Source organism: Asparagus officinalis, unplaced genomic scaffold, assembly GCF_001876935.1.
Source record: "Asparagus officinalis unplaced genomic scaffold, Aspof.V1 AsparagusV1_Un8, whole genome shotgun sequence".
In the NCBI taxonomy this organism is placed as follows: Eukaryota; Viridiplantae; Streptophyta; class Magnoliopsida; order Asparagales; family Asparagaceae; genus Asparagus; species Asparagus officinalis.
In genome coordinates this window covers 77,997-95,638 of record NW_017972274.1, presented here as the reverse complement: position 1 = coordinate 95,638, position 17,642 = coordinate 77,997, and the positions used below count along the sequence as shown (strand labels likewise).

General features: G+C 36.5%; 4 protein-coding genes and 1 long non-coding RNA gene across 5 annotated transcripts in view; 1 reads left to right on the top strand and 4 right to left on the bottom strand.

The window, feature by feature from the left end:
• Nucleotides 1–1,480: 1,480 nt before the first annotated feature.
• LOC109827041 lies at nt 1,481–2,461 on the top strand. The gene is made up of 3 exons (XM_020394008.1): nt 1,481–1,683; nt 1,752–1,994; nt 2,309–2,461. The coding sequence occupies exons 1-3, from the start codon at nt 1,561–1,563 to the stop codon at nt 2,459–2,461; spliced, it is 519 nt and encodes a 172-aa protein (XP_020249597.1). The 5' UTR covers nt 1,481–1,560.
• Nucleotides 2,462–4,863: 2,402 nt separating this feature from the next.
• On the bottom strand, nt 4,864–7,469 carry LOC109827051. Its single transcript, XR_002243325.1, has 2 exons — nt 7,322–7,469; nt 4,864–5,187 (listed from the first exon to the last, which is right to left on the bottom strand). It is a non-coding gene; the product is annotated as an uncharacterized LOC109827051 (long non-coding RNA).
• On the bottom strand, nt 5,776–7,324 carry LOC109827050 (transcription termination factor MTERF2, chloroplastic-like). Its single transcript, XM_020394015.1, has one exon. It carries the CDS (start codon nt 7,259–7,261, stop codon nt 6,077–6,079), a length of 1,185 nt encoding a protein of 394 aa, XP_020249604.1. The 5' UTR covers nt 7,262–7,324; the 3' UTR covers nt 5,776–6,076.
• Nucleotides 7,470–12,003: 4,534 nt separating the features above from the next.
• LOC109827052 lies at nt 12,004–13,676 on the bottom strand. The gene has a single exon (XM_020394016.1). It carries the CDS (start codon nt 13,490–13,492, stop codon nt 12,335–12,337), a length of 1,158 nt encoding a protein of 385 aa, XP_020249605.1. The 5' UTR covers nt 13,493–13,676; the 3' UTR covers nt 12,004–12,334.
• Nucleotides 13,677–16,134: 2,458 nt separating this feature from the next.
• The window catches only part of LOC109827047 (cell division cycle 20.2, cofactor of APC complex-like), a 3,742-nt gene continuing 2,234 nt past the window's right edge, over nt 16,135–17,642 (bottom strand). Inside the window, exon 2 of the mRNA XM_020394014.1 lies at nt 16,135–17,233. Within this exon, the coding sequence (XP_020249603.1) occupies nt 17,167–17,233 (67 nt within the window). The 3' untranslated portion in view covers nt 16,135–17,166. The remainder of the gene's footprint in view (nt 17,234–17,642) is intronic.

Genomic DNA, 17,642 nt, shown 5'->3' with positions numbered 1-17,642 from the left:
CGCATGTTGGAGGATCCTGAAGTTGATTCTGTAGGCTTTTTATCTCCTCAACAAGATGAATGTTGGACACAATCACAATACATGAGCGGTCCTTCGTTCGTGGGCACTTCGAATGCTTTCGATACTAACACGGGAATTCAAGAAGATAATGCAAGTGTTGAATCCGAGAATGATGATGAAGAGGAGGGATTACAAATTAATAGCATGACCGTGATAGATCGTGATGACGGGGAAAACCAACACATCGACGGGGCTTATGTTAATAATGAGTATGTCGGCTTAGAGGATCCGCCGCCCGATGAACTTCAAGGAGATGAATGGATTGATAACTCCGCGATGGAAAGTGTTCCTATTGGCACTAATAGCGGTGTTGATACACAGGCCGAGGACTTCTCATTCATCAAGGGAGATCTTTACGAGAGTAAGGATAAATTGATCCATGCTATTCGCACGTATTCCATTGCAAAAAATGTGAAGTTCAGGCCAACCAAAAATAATACTACAAGCTATAATGTGGTTTGTTTCTATCGCAAAGATGACGATGTCGAAGATAATAGTGGACACCACGACGGCAATGCGAGGTGTCCGTGGAAGCTTAATTCACGCTCGGGTTCAAGAGTAGGTGGGCAATTCAAAATCACGGCATACAATGGACTCCACACTTGTAGCAATCCTCGATTAGAGATGAATAACAAGAATGCGTCCTCTTCTTTTATATATCGATTGATTTTACCGCATCTGAGGGAGGATCTTGATCTGTTCCTATTGGCACTAATAGCGGTGTTGATACACAGGCCGAGGACTTCTCATTCATCAAGGGAGATCTTTACGAGAGTAAGGAGAAATTGATAAAAATATTCGGATGATAAAAATATTCGGGGATTGGGATAATTCGTATGAGATCTTACCTCATTATCTTGAAGCACTCAAAAGAGAAAATCCGGGGACTGTCTACGAAGTATCTTCGGACCCCGTTGATGGCGGAGAACGGCGGTTCACCGGTGTATTTTGGGCATTTGGGCCCTGTATTGAGGGGTTTCGATATTGCCGTCCTCTTCTTAGCATTGATGGAACTCACTTATATGGTAAATACAAAGGCGTTTTGCTTGTTGCAACCGGAGTTGACGCGGATGGCGGGTTGTTTCCTTTAGCATTCGCAGTGGTTGATGTTGAAAATACAGAGAATTGGGCTTGGTTTTTTGCATGCATTAGATATCATATCCCTAGTGTGGGAACGCGGCAGATTACATTCATATCCGATAGGATGAAAGGAATTCCAAGAGCACTCCAACAATATTTCCCGTCACCGAATTGTGGAGAGCCAGAGTTCCATTGATCTGTTGGGAGATCGTAGAGATGCATGTACCGGACCATGTGCTACGGCAGTTTACACTCTCTCAGCATATTCCAGATCCTGTCGAGCAGATCAATCGTCGGCGGCACCCTACATCGCACCGGACTGACTAGGCCGTAGTCCGTGCGGGCTACATAGACAGGTGGGTTCAGAGGTGGGATTGCATACAGGATACGAGGCCCACAGCTGTTGACTATACCACGTATATGCGTTGGTATTGGGGTATCACACGTAGATGGATCACGCGTGACCCACAGCCTTTAGCTGGACACATGCCACGCCCACCGACAGATAGTTACATCCCTAGTGGGATGAACGAGAGAGATTACGTAAGTTTCTAAGCTAAATTATAATATTTTTTATTGAGTTGATACTTAATAAATTGTTTACCACGCAGGTCCGTGTTTTAGATAGCATTGGTGCTGATATTGATGCGCACGTGACTGAGATTCAGGATCAGGTGGTGTTAGGTCTCCTCAGCAGGATCAAGAAGAGCATAGCGCAGGTGTTCCATAGGACTCACGTCGACGAGTTCGCAGGCCGTGAGGACAGGTCTCGCTCATTTGGACGGGCGTACGCTCGACGTCGACGGCCGCGTGATGATGACGCCGGCACTTCGCATGCTACTCAGATAGTTGAGGCTCATCAGCAGGAACCCAGGGGGCGGGGAAGAGCGAGGGGGAGGGGGAAGAGAGGGAGAGGAAGGAGGGGAGCTATATTGGGTTGTATATGAACTTATTTTGATAAATTTTGTAACTTTCCTGAATTTTCAAATACTAAACTTTTGAAGATAAATTGTTGTTCATATACATATTCGTGTGTGTTTAATTCATGGTTGAATCATGTATATATTGTTGTTTGCAAATAAATTGGCATATATATGAGTTATAATTCATTGTTGAATCATGTATATATTGTTGTTTGCAAATAAATTGACATATATATGAGTTACAGGTAAATATACAAAACCTGCACAGAAGCTGTGCATGCTGGGTGACCTGCAACTTCACGGGATTTCAAGTCCCGTGGAGTTGCAGTGCCAAATTCCAGAGACTCGATCTCTGGCAATTTGTGGACTGCAACTTCACGGGAGTTGAAATCCCGTGAAGTTGCAGTCACAATTTGCCAGAGACTCGATTCTCTGGAATTTTAAGCAGAAATTAAGCAGAAATTAAGCTTCACGGGAGTTGAACTCCTGTGAAGTTTAATTTCTGCATAAACTTCACGGGAGTTGAACTCCCGTGATGTTTCGGAAATTTTTTTACAAAAACCGACCTGTTTTCAGCGCTGGGCTGAAAACATGTCGGTTTTTGCAATTATTTTGAAAAGGGGTCGGTTTTTACAATTAAATGTGTAAAACGGTTGCTTTTGAAAATTTGTCCAGCGCATTTCTGCTCATTAGTCCCTCAAGTCCCAATAATTGCTCATCGGTCCCTCAATTCCGTAGTCTCTGGGTAATTTGTCCCTTGGTTTCTCTGTTACTTTCTAACTAGTGTCTACTCCTTGCAAAGTTCGGCCTCTATTTTTTTGTTTCTGTTATAATAATTCTGTTTTAAATGATACAGTATTTTTTAAAATACTATAGTAATATTTTTTTAATACAATAATATTACGTATGTGCTGCAGTAATAATACTACAGTCATTTATTGTAGTATGAATAGCGGATATTTGGACCGTCCTGTAAGTATAGATGAATAGATGATGGTTGGCTTGGCACTCAACTGGACATATGCAATTACCAAAATACCCTCTGGCACATGTTTCTCTCTCAAAGAACCCAAAGGGCCTCTCTGCTCGCAAAACTTGAAGCTCCAGTAGCAGTGAAGATGAGCCTTGCAGAGCATAATTTGAGATGCTGAAAATACTTCTTTGAAGTTATCAAACGTTGGGAGGAGAGGAAGCGAAACGGAATAAGAGGATATCTGAAAGATTACATAGATCTTAAGAGGGAATTTTACTATTGAAAGAGCTTAGATTTAAGGGTTATGATTTATAAATCCATTAGGAAACGGAATGGGGTTAGTTGTAAGTGAAGGTATAATGGGGAATCCCTCTCTAAAAGTTTTAAAAGTTTTAAAAGATGAGGAAACATTTCTCTATGTGAGAGTAGAGAGCTCCGCACAAGTTCTCAAAACATTACAATATCTGTTCATAACATTACAAATCTCGAAATTTGATCTTCAACTATATAAACATGCATCTGAAAGCCTCCAGCATTTGTATGGACCTAAAAACATGCTGATTGCTCTCCACTTGATTTCATCAGCAATATTAACACAGAATACATAAGATGATGCCAATGTACTAGCTGCAAAAAGCTACTTCATCAGCAAACACAGTTTCTCCTAAGAAGAGGAATATTGCGATCCTCAACACAAAATAGCAAGTACTGGCAAATGGAGAAATTTATGAATAATATCTCCTCAAATTACTCGTTCTATGCCCGTCAGAAAAACATACGATTGAGATCTTGAACATTATACCCTGCCGGGTAATAATCTTGTCATAAAGTCCATCTTGCCTCGGCAACATACACTACCCAACATTTATGTAGCTTTATCTGCTGAGAATTCAGGGCTCACATCAACTTAAACAGAGATGTGAAATTAACACAATACATGATTAATTCCTTCAAACGAAAAAGATCTGTCGCAGAGCATTTACAGTTGTATTAGTAGTAAAATCAGCAATATGTTGCTGAATAGTCTTTATAGTCGAATGTTTCAATTTTCATAAATTTTTGAACAAAAGGAAGCGCAGCTATGAAGTGGAGTTGTCAACTCAGAACTACCATAGAATATTCTCATATGACCGTGAGCCTTCTACTGCTACTGATTACTGGTAATATCCTTCAAATTTTAAACAAAAGGCCCTGGAAAATCTTAAGACTTCTACTGCATCCTTATTCAAGAAATCCTTCCAACTTGTCAAAAAACTTTTATAGCACAGATATGAGTCTCTCCTCGCCAATTCTCTAGAAAACAAACATTCAGAGATGAACACAATCTCTGAGTGAGTAAATCTAGGACCTGCTAGTACGATCTCTTAGTTGAAAGCTGTATATGATAGGGTTTAAAGGGCTTATTCCTGTCGTAACACCAATTCCTCGAACAAACACAAAATCAATTCAACATAATCCTAAAAGTAAACACGTCTTATACAGAGATACAACTGGACACACTTTCTAGTCAGAACAAATGCTATACACCCTTTAACCGTAAACTTGCCTATTTCATGTACTGGTCAAATTTTCTTCAACTTGTTCATGATTTCTAATAAATTGCTTTAGCCAACTTGTATCACGAAACTAATAACAATATAGTTCTGGATTGTAAATCAAAATTGCAGAGTAAATTGAGCAAAGAGACATGAATAGACAAATCCATGAGACAAAAAGCATTAGTAATTATAATAAGCTTAGTACTTTGGCACTGAAATCGAAATCAGGAACAGAGATAGCAAAATCTAACATCTATACATTTACATAAGCTTTAAAATGGAGACACTGTTAGTGCATAAAAATAATCATAATCCTTTAGTAACTCAAGAAAGTTGCCTCCTCGAAACACAAAACAGTTGTACCTCCAAATACAAATTATCCACGTCTCACATAGAGTACAAACTCAATATGATACAAGTTGGTTCCATGTAACTGCGAAACAATCCATCTCTCCATATATAATTAGATAGTGTTTGACAAGTATTCAATGTTTAGTGAGACAAATTTGGCTACTTCGTGACAGATTATGAGCTCAATGTTTCCAATTTGATGCCATGTTCAGCAACTCATGTGAAAGATCTACCCCATTAGAGTTGATATCCATCTTCTAGACTGCATATCATCAAAAGGTTCAAGTTCTTTTGCTATGGGGAAAAATAACAGTCCAGAGAGAAAGTCAGTTTAGTTTAATATTATAAAATATTTGTTGCCTAACAAAATTGGTTTATAAGGATTTGTAAGTGTTAAGGTCAATGGTTACCTGTGCAAGTGGAAAATTCTATGCCTACAAATGTAGGTCTGAACAAAAATCTTTTCCACTCCTAATCGATGCATCGGCTACAAAACTTACATGCTTGTTTAGGGGGTTTAGAAGCACTTCGAAATGGATCGACCTTAATGGTGTATAACAAACTAAGTATACAACTTTGGACCTATCTTAATGTAAACAGTTATGTTATTCTTTAAATTACAAAATCCAATTTTACCGTTGGAAAAAGAAAATTACAACTTCTAGATTATTACCAATCACCGGGTTATCATTACTTCTTGGAGTAAACCCTATCTTCCTTACAGAAATGATAAGCTATATCATATATGTAGTATACTGGTCTCAGAATGATAACAAACAAGACATAAACATAACATGAATGATCATACAAGTGACAAGCACCCACAATTGTAGTAGGCCGCATAATCAGATATCTCAATTCCAAATCAGCAACAAATAAATCAGTTAGAAATATGGCTACATCAAAATATTTGTTTGGTTAAAAAAAGAAAATAGAAAAAATAACTTAAGAACTAGAAATGTAGAAACAATAATAATACTCCACTGACTTCCAATAAGTTCTTTGACGTATCCTCCACAAAAAAGGCAGAGTTTCCTTGTCATCAGTTGGTTCATCAATCTATCTCCTTGAGACATTTTTCCAGAGAATGAAAGGATCTGGACCCTACCAACATGCTGAGAGATACAGTAAAGACGCATTGTGAAACATAACTATGACCCTCGTACAGTTGATGGTCCCCCCTTAAATCCCACGAATTCTAAATTTCCTTTGTAAGCCTCAAGCACCTCAGGGGCTTGATCCACATAGTTTCTCACATACTTATTATAGAACTTGTCCTCATTTATTAAGAAAGCTCCATAGTGTACACATGGATATCTCCTTATCAATCTCTTTGACGATAAAACACTAAGAACACGACTCCTTGGAAGGACCCTCTTCTCCAAACTAAAACTCAAAAACCTAGGGTTTCCCACCAGATAACACGACTTCCAATGAAGTCTCTTCACATAGAAATCGATCATTTGCCTAATTTTCTTCTCCGCTAGAAGCATGCACCCCGGGCACTTAGTGAATGCTGAAACTATCTCTCCTTCTGACCATCCTAAACTCTTATACACACCCAACTTCCTCTCCCATGTCAAAGGTGTAGTCCCCGATATCACGTAAACTCCTTGAACAAAGAGGTATGTTGACGGGTCAAACCCGAATTTCTTAATGCACTCAACATTAGTAGAAAACCGCTCCGTCTCATTCATCAGAACCCTCGGGAAAAGGGTGATTAGTTTGGCAATGTTGGTAGGAGGGACTCCACAAAAATGAAGGATTCTAGTATTGGGCAAGAAATTCGCATCAAGATTGTTGCTAAGCAAACGAGAAGATCGGCAGAAAGAAACAACTAACTTCTTCTTATTCCTGACCATAGAACTAAGCAGCTCAAAATTGGGCTTGAGTCTATTTTGTAAGCTCGACCAGAATACATTTGTATCAATGCAAGCGAGGCTTGCCAACTCAGTGGAAGACAAACCAGAATCGACAAAAAAATCGATTTTTGGCTTCAGGGTTTTCTCAACATTGGATAGGAGAAGGGCTGGGCTCTTGGTGATGAGTTTTGTGATCTGGGTATCTGTGAAACCATGTGATTTGAAGAGATTTAGGATTGAATCAGCATTCTCAGTGGCTTTTAGTTGGATTTTATTGGCAGCAGAAAGGGCAGATTGAGGAGAGAGGCCACATGAGTTTATGAGGTAAGAGATTGTTGATAAAGATTGATCCTTAATGGGTTCATCTGGGGTTTTTGAGATGAATCTGAGATGGGTTGTTATTGAGATTGGCCCTTGTTTGTAATTAAACAAGAATTTGATTGAATTTCTAATTCTATGGAGAAAAGTAACCATAATTAATTGTGGCAGTAGAAAACCATGGAAATGGAGGAAAAGGGAACTGGAGGAGCTTACAGAATTCCGCAGAGCATTGAGATTGAAGGAGAAGCGATGTCATCGTCCGATAGCTTATTAGGGTTTCGGAGTGAGAAGAGAGGGCTTTCGCCCATTTTGTTTTGGGATACTTTAGTTGAAGCCGCTCAAAATCTTCAGTACTACTGTTGAAATATAAAAGATATTTTGTTAAAAACTAAAAGACAAAATATACGTGGACATTATTTTGTATATGGACTATTAACTTGATATCATTTTATCTTCTATCATGTATCTATAAATTATACCATGTATGGAAATGAAATTGATGAAGAAATATTACAATTTCTCTTTTTCTATTGTCTCTCTCTTGTTTCATTTCTTTAGTATATTACAACAAATACCTTCATATTAGTCCCTCAAATCTATGAAGTTGCTCATTAGTCCCTCGAATCCAAGAGTCATTGATATTTGGTCCATCAATATAACCTCAGCTAACTTTTTTTTCAAGGGTTATTGCACTTTGGCACACTAATATCTACACCCTTCTACAATTTGATATCCCTTCTACAATTTGATATCCTTAAGTTTCTCAACACTTTGATACACCAAAGTTTACACCATTTTTCACTTTGATACCCTAAAGCCAAAGTTTATATTAATTCTAGGGATGGAACGGTTGTCGTGATCATAGACGACGAATCCTCTAATCGCGCCTGAACTCATTGAGTTCGTTTGTCCTGCGTAACTCAATGCTGCACCACTGTCATCGTTCTTCATTCTAACTTTTATCTTTGGAACCCTAGAAATCACTTTAGACCAATCTATTAATTCTAACTCAATTAGACCATCTTCAAAGTTTGCAACCAAGAAACCGACAACTACGTGATCTAATTCTATTTTCTTCCTCATATGGATTTTTGGACAACAATTTGTCAAAATACTAAGCATGGAGTGGTTAGGAAGAAGACAAGAGTTAAAATACAATTATACACTTTGAATTAAATTTAAATAAATACAAATTCAATAAAATCCTATTTTTGGTGTACTGAAAACAAGACTTTTTTTAAAAAAGATGATGAGTTTTAAGAGAGATATCAGGAGTATTTCCCTAATTGAGTGACCAAATTGCAAGGCTCCTTAGGATTTGAGGGACTGATGAGCAATTAATGAAATTCTAGTGACTAATATAAAATTATTAATTGAAGAGTTTCCAAACGGGGTGAAGTGGAGTGAATGGTTTACCTAACTTCCCTTTCACCCTATTCCCTTCAATCCAAACATGCCCTAACTTATTCTCCGGTTGTTCGGTGAATGTAAACCATGTTGTCCTTTATAAGCAGTGAGATCATAGGGACAGATCGAAAACGAGTAAATATACTCAAAGACAATCGATGTGCAACAAAAAAAAAGAAAAAACTTTGACATAGAGCAACCTTCATAGCATAATTTCCTCGAAGGGTTCGATAGAAGTCCTCAAAACATTACTATAAATGTTTACATATCACAAATTTGATCTTCAAAAAATAAACATGCGTCTGATAGCACTCAGCATTTGTGTATGTATAAAAAAGAACATGCTCAACATCCCCACCTGATTAAATCAGCAATATAAACAGTAATGTACATAGTTGCGAAGGGTTATTTCATCAGTATAATATGTGAATACACTTTCTTCATATTTAAACATTCATGAATCACATGAAGAGAATACTATAATTCTCAGCACAATATAACAATGGTAACTAGAGAAATGTATGATTAACCTATATGACTGAAATCTTCTCCAACGTCAAGCTAATAATCTCGCCATAGATTCCAACTTGCCTTTGTACCATAAGGTATCTAAGAATTTTCTAGCTTAATCTAACATGTATGACTGAAAAATAATACTGTTTACATTTGATCCTTCCAAGTTCCAAGCATTGAAAGATTTTATTGCAGAGTTTTTAGACATGTATTGCCATGAAAAAAAAATCAGCAATATAAACGGATAGATCTACAAAAGACAACATGTGTTAATTTCTTTGATACTCAAAGCCTGCATAAGCAACGTTATAAGATGATGAGAATGTACACGTACCTCAAAAGGTTAAAAACTACCAACAAGCAGATTCAATATAACAGATTCAGATCAGCGGCTATAACCAAAAAGTTGTGAGAAAGAGATCGAGGCTATAGTTGATTAGTATTCAGTAGACTCCCACCAGAAACACGCGCTGGTATGCGAAGCACACTAAAAGCAATATGCTCACAGGTTCAGACAAAAGGAAGCATAAAATCAATACCTCTCAATTTAAAATTTAGCGAGAAGCATAATTTTATACTATAACATGCCACTACATGTTGAGCACGCCCTTAGATATATATATAATATATATATATATATTAATATTATATTATATATATATATATAGTATATATATATAAGAGATTAATGAGGTAATCATATGTCATATGAGGGATTCCCTCATATACATTGATTGTGGCAACAATCTCACCAAGCTGAAATAAGTAGGAGAGAGCAAATACTTCATAAATACACTTGGTTGAAGATTGTCGCCCACATCATTGTATATGCAGAGAATCCTTCTCATATGACATTATGATACCACATTAATCTATACTATATATATATATATATATATATATATATATATATATATATATATATATATATATATGAGAAATATGGTATGCTTGGCTACAAGCACAAATTTTGTGCTTGGTAGGGCGCTGTTTGGCTTCCCTGTTTTGAGGAAAGAGCTTTCTTTGAAAGCAGCAAAATGTCAAAAAGTGTCACTTCTTGGCAGCTTTCAGCCAAAATCTCTTTTTTAGAGGCGATTTGGGCTGAAAGCCTGCCAAAAAGTGACACTTTTGACACTTTGACAGGTTTCAAGAAAGTCTTCCCTCAAAAAACAGGGAACAAACAGCCCGTCAGTTGCATGCTGTCACATCCCCATCCACTCATTACCCATCTGAATGTGCGTCCACATTTGAGATGAGTGGAGGGAGATGTGACACCTCACTACCAAAATAACTTTTGTGCTTGGTACAAGGCATACCACACTATTTCTTCTGCTCTCTCTCTCTCTCTTCTCCTCTTATATAATATATTATATTATATATATATTATATATATATATATATTATATATATATATATATATATATATATTTGCAAACCATTTATATTAATATGATCATTTGCCAAAAACCCATTTTGATATAGAACTTTGAGAATATTCTACCATGTATAATATTTTCAATTTGATATTCTGGTACTTGATAATTAACCCAGACCAAATTATTTGAGCTCTTGTAATCAATAATTTGACTAGCAACTCCATGTTCAGAGTCAGGGTCCGAACAGCATGTGTCTACCAAATTGAGTTTTATTTTATACTAACACAACTAACTCTGTATGTATGAGGATCATTCATCATAGGAACTAAATTCTTATGCTATATCACATACTTTTTTTTTTTTTTTGAGATTCTTCTTACTTGTCGTCAAGAAAGTACACCCTTGACCTTATCAATCCTTTGCTTCTAACACACTATTTTTGGTGTCAAGAGATTCGACAATATTCAATGTTCTTACATTTGGAAAGGAATAGTCTAGGTTTCCTGAAGCAAGTAGTTGGTTGTTGCCGATGGTAGACCAGGGTCAGCACAAAGTTGGTCAAGATTATAGTTCACCCACATCATGGTATCTGGCCTTTAAGATAAATGCGCTAAGAAAAGGTCAAGGTTACAGTAGCTAGTAAGAAGTAGAACTTGTAGATGAATAATACTTGAAGAGAAATAGCTGAATTGTGGTTGCAGTATGATGTTAAATTTCATTGAAAGTTTTAAACAAAAGGAAGCACACATGAAGAAGACTTGTCAATTTAGAACTAGTATAGAAGACGGCAACATGATTGTGAGCCTCCTATTGCTACTGATCCCCTGGTATTCAGCAAATTCTAAACAAATACCTCAGGAACTTGGTCTCTAATTTCTATATTCATTGCGTATTTACTAAAGAAATTCTCCTCCCTATCATCAAACTTTTAGCACAGCAATGAATCTCTACTCACCAATCCTTTGGAAAACAAATATTCAGTGGTGAACACCTCAAAGTCATTTTCTCCAAACTCAGGTATACAAAGTGGACATTTTAGCAATATTAGGGCTAGGGACCATAGAAGATTGCAGGGTTCTAATATGAGGCAATAGATTGGTGTATATGTCTCTTCGAAACAAAATACAAGAACAATAGACTTAACTGCAATAGTGCACATCGTCGTCACTCATTCATATAGACTACCGGCAAGTAATTAAAAAAAAAGAACTAAGCAAGCATTAGGTGCTCTCATGTAGGATAAGATGCAAGACAGTGAAAATGATTAATTTGCTCAATTCGAAAATATTCCAGAAACTCTGAGCTAACTGTTATCGAATTGAGTAAATTCACCCAACTAGGTCCTAAACTTTGTTGCTTGTGTTTAATGATTGTCTAATACGGTAGCTTGAACAAAATATGTCCAATGTACTCTCTTCTTGGAGTCACGAAACAGGCGATCAAAAAGACAATGGAGAAGATACACACATCATAGGGGCAGAATAAGAAAACAAATGGCACGGGTATTTCTAGAGAAAAATAAACTCAGATAATTCAATTAAAATAAGTAACATAAATGTAATGCAAATAAGTGAAAGCTTGCATATGAGTTGATCTTAGTATAAAAAGCAAAACAATAAAAAAAAAGTTTAACATCAAGTCATATCTCTTCGACACGAACTACACATAATGTGCAATAGAATTATGATTCCTTGATATAGCTATAGAGAGACAGCATTGTACCAGAGGACAAAGCAATCTGCATTATTCAACAATCTGGGGGGAAAAGGAAACTCAGTTTCTTCATATCTAATCTATCTCTGAGCTAAAACTTACAACAACAAGAAGAAATTGAGGATACCATTGAAATGGCTAGTGCATTCAGCAAGTTGAAACAAAAGGAAGCACACACCATAAGATAACTCCCGGAACCTAAAACCCTCCAAACGAATCATAGAATTGCTTCACTACAAGCCTTTTGAGAATCAGCCCTATATGCATCAAGCAACTTAGGAATTTGATTCTTGTACCTGATCACATACTTATCCAAGAAATCCTTTTCAGTTATCATCAAAAAGTGCACACTTGAACTCTTCGTCATCAACCCCTCCGCTTCCAACAAGCTCGTAACCGAGCACCTAGGCATCACCCTCTTCTCCAAACTGAGATTCAAAAGCACAGGGTGAACCGACAAAAACGATGGGCCCCACTTCAACTCCTTCACATAGAAATCCATCGCTTTCCTAATCTTCTTCTCCGAAAGCAACATACAAAAGGGTTGCCTAACAAACGCCGACATGACCTCCTTTTGTGACCACCCCAAACTCTTGTAAACACCCAATTTCTTCTTCCACGTCGAATGATTGAATCTTGACACCGCCGCAACTCCGTGAACAAACATGGTCGATAATGGGTTGAAACCCATTTCCCTAATTAACTCCACCGTCACTTTAAAGTTTTCATTTGGCATCAAAATGACCCTAGGGTGAAGACCCACTAATTTAGCAATGCTAGTGTTAGGGATCCCACAGGATTCTAGGGTCTTCACGTTGGGCAAGAAATCTGTCTCGAGATTGCCCTGAATCAATCTAGTTGTTTGACGAAGAGCTGAAGCTATCAACTTATTGCTACCAATAATGGACTTAAGCAGCTCAAAATTGGGTTTTAATCTATTTTCCAAACTTGCAGTGAGTATATGAGGGATTGAGGAGAGTAGGCTAGCAAGATCAGAGCTTGAGTAACCAGCGGATTGGAGATAGTAAAATTTGGGCTTGATGGTCTTGTCCCAATTGGATGCGATGAGTATTGGGCACTTGGTGATGAGATTTGCGATCTGGGTATTTGTGAAACCATGAGATTTGAGGAAATTTAGGATGGAGTTAGGGTTTTCTGGGGATTTGAGCTTTATTTTTTTGGAAGTGGAGAGGGCTGATTGAGGAGAGAGGCCACATGAATTTATAAGGTAAGAGACTGTGAAATCTGGGGAATTAGGTTCTTCTGGGTTCCTTGAGATTGGGGTTTTGAGGAATCTGAGATGGGTTAGGGTTAGATTTGATTGCTTGTTTGTGTAAAAGATTTGGGTCGAAATTCTTTGAAGAGAACGAATCATTGCATAAAATAAAGGGGGGGATAAAAGCTTACTGAGATTTACACCAAGTGACTGAATCTTGTGGAGACGAGATGATCATGACCCAATGGCACTTTCAATCTTGTAGGGTTTTGGAGCGAAAGAATTTTTGAGTGGAAGGATTTGGGGGAGGTAGCAGACGAACACTAAATCGGATTCGGATATCTCCACTAAAAAAATAGTGGAGGTTACGTAATCATAACCATTGATTATCTAGTTAATGGTTATAATTTTTTTTAGTATAAATTAGGAATGAGTGTAATACACGGGGATATGATAAGTATTAGATTTAGATTGTATCATAACCCCCTACTAAATAATCAACACTTAAGATTAAAAATAGTGATCTCTCCACTATTTTTTTTAGTAGAGAGGATCAAAATCCCACTAAATCAGGAGAGTTTCACATATTGGACCTTTACAAATTTATTAATGTTTTATTGGACCCCAAATTGTCATATTTTTAATCTACATCCCACATCTGTTGACTTGTTGCAGTTAGCACCCTCTGACTGGATCCCCTCAACTATTGTTATTACAACTAGGGGTGGTAAATGATCGAATCGAATCGAATACTAAGGTGTTCATATTTGTATTTGTTTAAAATTATCGAATTCGAATGCGGACTCTATTATTCATATATCTAGTTTTTCGAATTCGAACTCGAATACTTGGTATTTGATAAATATTCATGAATATTCACGAATACTTATCGAATATCAAAGTATATTTATTTCGTTAAAGAGTTTAATTTTCAAATAGTATTAAAATTTATAAATAAAAATTATTTTTTTATAATATATGATGTATATATATTTAAATCAAAATTTTAATTAGAAAACAGATTTAAGATTATTTAAGTCTTAAAATCTATATATAAAATTTAAGTAGAAATGGTAAGTGGGTTAAAAATATGACATCATATGTGTAATAATACAAATAATAAGCTGTGATCAAAATTTAAACGAATATTTAATAGACAAACGAATCGAATATACATCTGGTTAAATTCTATTCGTTAATAAACTCGAATACTAAAAAATATTTGTTTAGTGATAAATGAACTATCGAATCGAATATGACCGAATGGTTATTCGAACAATATATTATCGAACCATTTATTAATTATTTGGTTCATTTCCACCCCTAATTACAACATGATGCAATTTATGATTCTCACATGTTGTAATTCTTTGTTTCAATTTTTTTATCAGATTATTTGTTTTATTTTTGATACATTGATTATTATTTCAAACCGATATTTCCTTTGAAAGCTATTTAACCTATCAAATCTCAGTCCTTTCTCACCAAAATCCATTTCTTTCCCTATTCTTCTTTCAAATGGTCCCGCCTTGTGTATATCATTTATAAGTTTAATATTTGGAAAAATTGTGTCTATGCCTTAAGATTAGAAAATTTTTCAGCCCCCTTGATTTTGGCTCATGTGCTTGGGACCCATCGATCCAAGTTCTCATGTGAAAAAACTTCTTTACAACTGGGAAAATGATAGGGGCACACCCCCAACCACACCTCCAACCACACCCCCTCTCTTATTTGCTACAGTGCACCGAGCTCCACATGTGATTTTAAAAATTTAAAATCACATGTGGGGCCCGGTGTACTGTAGCAAATTTTGTAAAAAAGAGGAATTTGGAGGGACAAAATTACCCCTCCTTCTTTTCTGCCAATATTTTGTATTTAATTCTAATCCTTGAATTTGCTTCAAAGCGAAAATATCAACCTATTGCCATGCCAAAACTTTTGCCTCTTTTAGTTTTAGCGAGGACAAATACTATTTGGTATGAACAGATTGAATTTCGACAGTTCACTGTTTGGTGCGAACAGATTGAATTTCGACAATTCAGTTCAGTTTTAGAAGATATTGATTTGGTTCGATTTTAGAATATTTATCACCAAAATCTGAACAGCCACTCCCATCATAATTTATATTAATATTTTTATATATCTTAGTTAATAAAAGTTTAATTTTAGTTTGTAAAATAGTTTATTTGACAAGTTATACTCTTCAACTTGGAGTATGAAATGAGCAACAGGTTTAAATGAGCAAGAGTGATACTTGACATATCTAGACCTAAACCAAGCAAACCAAACTGAACCACTCTGATCTGATTTGATTCAGTTTTGAATCTATATCAGTTCAGTTCTGCTTGACAAAAAGTAGTTAAAACCCAAACCCCTAAGTTTTAGTGTATCACTGTATACCGCATTTTGATAATCTCCATAGTTATTCGAACTATTAAGCCCTTCAACAGCCAAAGTATATATTTTCCTCTCTACTTCATTTACAAATAGAACCAATACGTCATGGCTTGATTCCAAAACAACAAGTCAACCAACTCACAGAAAAGCCTTGGAGACCAACTGAGATGTCGAGGTAGCAATAAATAAATAAATAAAATATTTTTTTTTAAAGCATTGGAGAGATAAATAAAGAGAAGATGTCCCAGGATTGGCACTTCAACAATAAAACGTAAAGACTTCCACAGTTATACATAAGCAAACAACGCACACCAATTCACTAGAGAAAATAAGCAACTTATATCCAAAGCGCAGAATAGATGAAAATTATATATACTTCTTCAGTAAAATTATAAGATGCAAGATAACCAAGCCACTTACACAAGTACAGAATAGACGACATATACATATTTCTTCATTAACATTAGCAAGATACATCTGAAATAGTCATGTTTAACAAATTTCCAAAGAGCTCGAAGCACGTTAACCATCCCAGAAAATATCGCATCCTGGTATTATCAACTAGCTATACCAACGACACTGCCTCTGAAAGCTGCATCGCATAGAGAGCTGTGTGAATTAGAAGACTTGAAGCAGGCTCAGAGTAAGAAAATTAGTATTATGAGATTAAACTCCCTGATCACGAAGATGGCTTCCGAGCAGATATTTATTAAATATTTTCTTGCGCTTCCCTCTGCCATGCATGGATCAAGGTAATTTGCACATTTGTATCCAAATCAGAATTCTACTCTCTGAACTGTTCAATATTGGAAAGGGTTAATTGCATATGTATACCCACTCACCAACACATCCATGCACATATGTCTAGTTGCCTACCCATACCCACGTACCTGAACACAAACACATGACAGCCACAAGCACACACATTCATGCATACACTCGCGAGCGCACAAATACAAATGCACACCTGCACAATCACATGACCACATGCACCCACCAATGCAGACACACAACCACCCACCCACCCATAGATCTCCCGCGCCTAAGGACGCATCCGACAACCCAAACACAAACAAACAAACACACACACACACCAACTACTAAAGAAAGAAACACCAAAAAAAATTTACTATACCAAAAGAGCAACATAATGAAGCCAATTTCTAATTAACTAAGCATTCACGTTGAATTGTTTGCATGGATAGCATTGTCTAGTTGAAATTGTGGCTCTCACTTGATGAAGAAAAACCAGATTATACCATTTTGCACTGAAAGGAAACATATTAATTTATGTTAGGTTCATTAAACAAAAACATGGTATATAAGGGGGGAAACATAGTAAATCTGAAATCAAAGGTAGACTTACGCTTACCAAATACCAATTAAACTTTATCTGCACTTACCCGCTTATCGACCGCCAATCAGATATAATGCAATCAGCCAACATGCATTAGTTTTCTGGAAAACAGACTGGCAGCGTAGAGCGAGCATTGGAGGTATGGCCTACAACAAACGTATAATAGAGATGCAAATATGTGCGCGTAACAGAAATTAATAAGAAATGCCATTATATGACATAAAATAAATCAATGTATGAAATTAACAATGATGTGCCACGTACACCACAAGAAGTGCACAGGACATGGGCCATATGCCTTATCAGACAAATAGAAAAATTATGTTTAGTTAAAGTATATCATATTAAAGTACCTTATCCGGGAAACTGTTTTTTGAGACTGTAAACAGCACTAACCGAAAACCAGAGAATTATCTTCTTCTCAAAAGGAACGCATAAAAGTGTTAAATACGGTATATGCTGATACAAATTGGCACTCACTATGAGCATAAAAGATCCCTGCCCCCACACCAACCAACACCCACGCCCACCACAAAAAAAAAAAAAAAAACACAG

Bases quoted from the DNA above. Each gene is read 5' to 3' on its own strand.
- LOC109827041 (XM_020394008.1), top strand. From the start codon at position 1,561: ATGCGTTGGTATTGGGGTATCACACGTAGATGGATCACGCGTGACCCA. The intron at 1,684-1,751 runs GTAAGTTTCTAA...TTTACCACGCAG, and splicing joins GGATGAACGAGAGAGATTAC to GTCCGTGTTTTAGATAGCAT. The intron at 1,995-2,308 runs GCTCATCAGCAG...TATGAGTTACAG, and splicing joins ATGCTACTCAGATAGTTGAG to GTAAATATACAAAACCTGCA.
- LOC109827050 (XM_020394015.1), bottom strand. From the start codon at position 7,261: ATGGTTACTTTTCTCCATAGAATTAGAAATTCAATCAAATTCTTGTTT.
- LOC109827052 (XM_020394016.1), bottom strand. From the start codon at position 13,492: ATGATTCGTTCTCTTCAAAGAATTTCGACCCAAATCTTTTACACAAAC.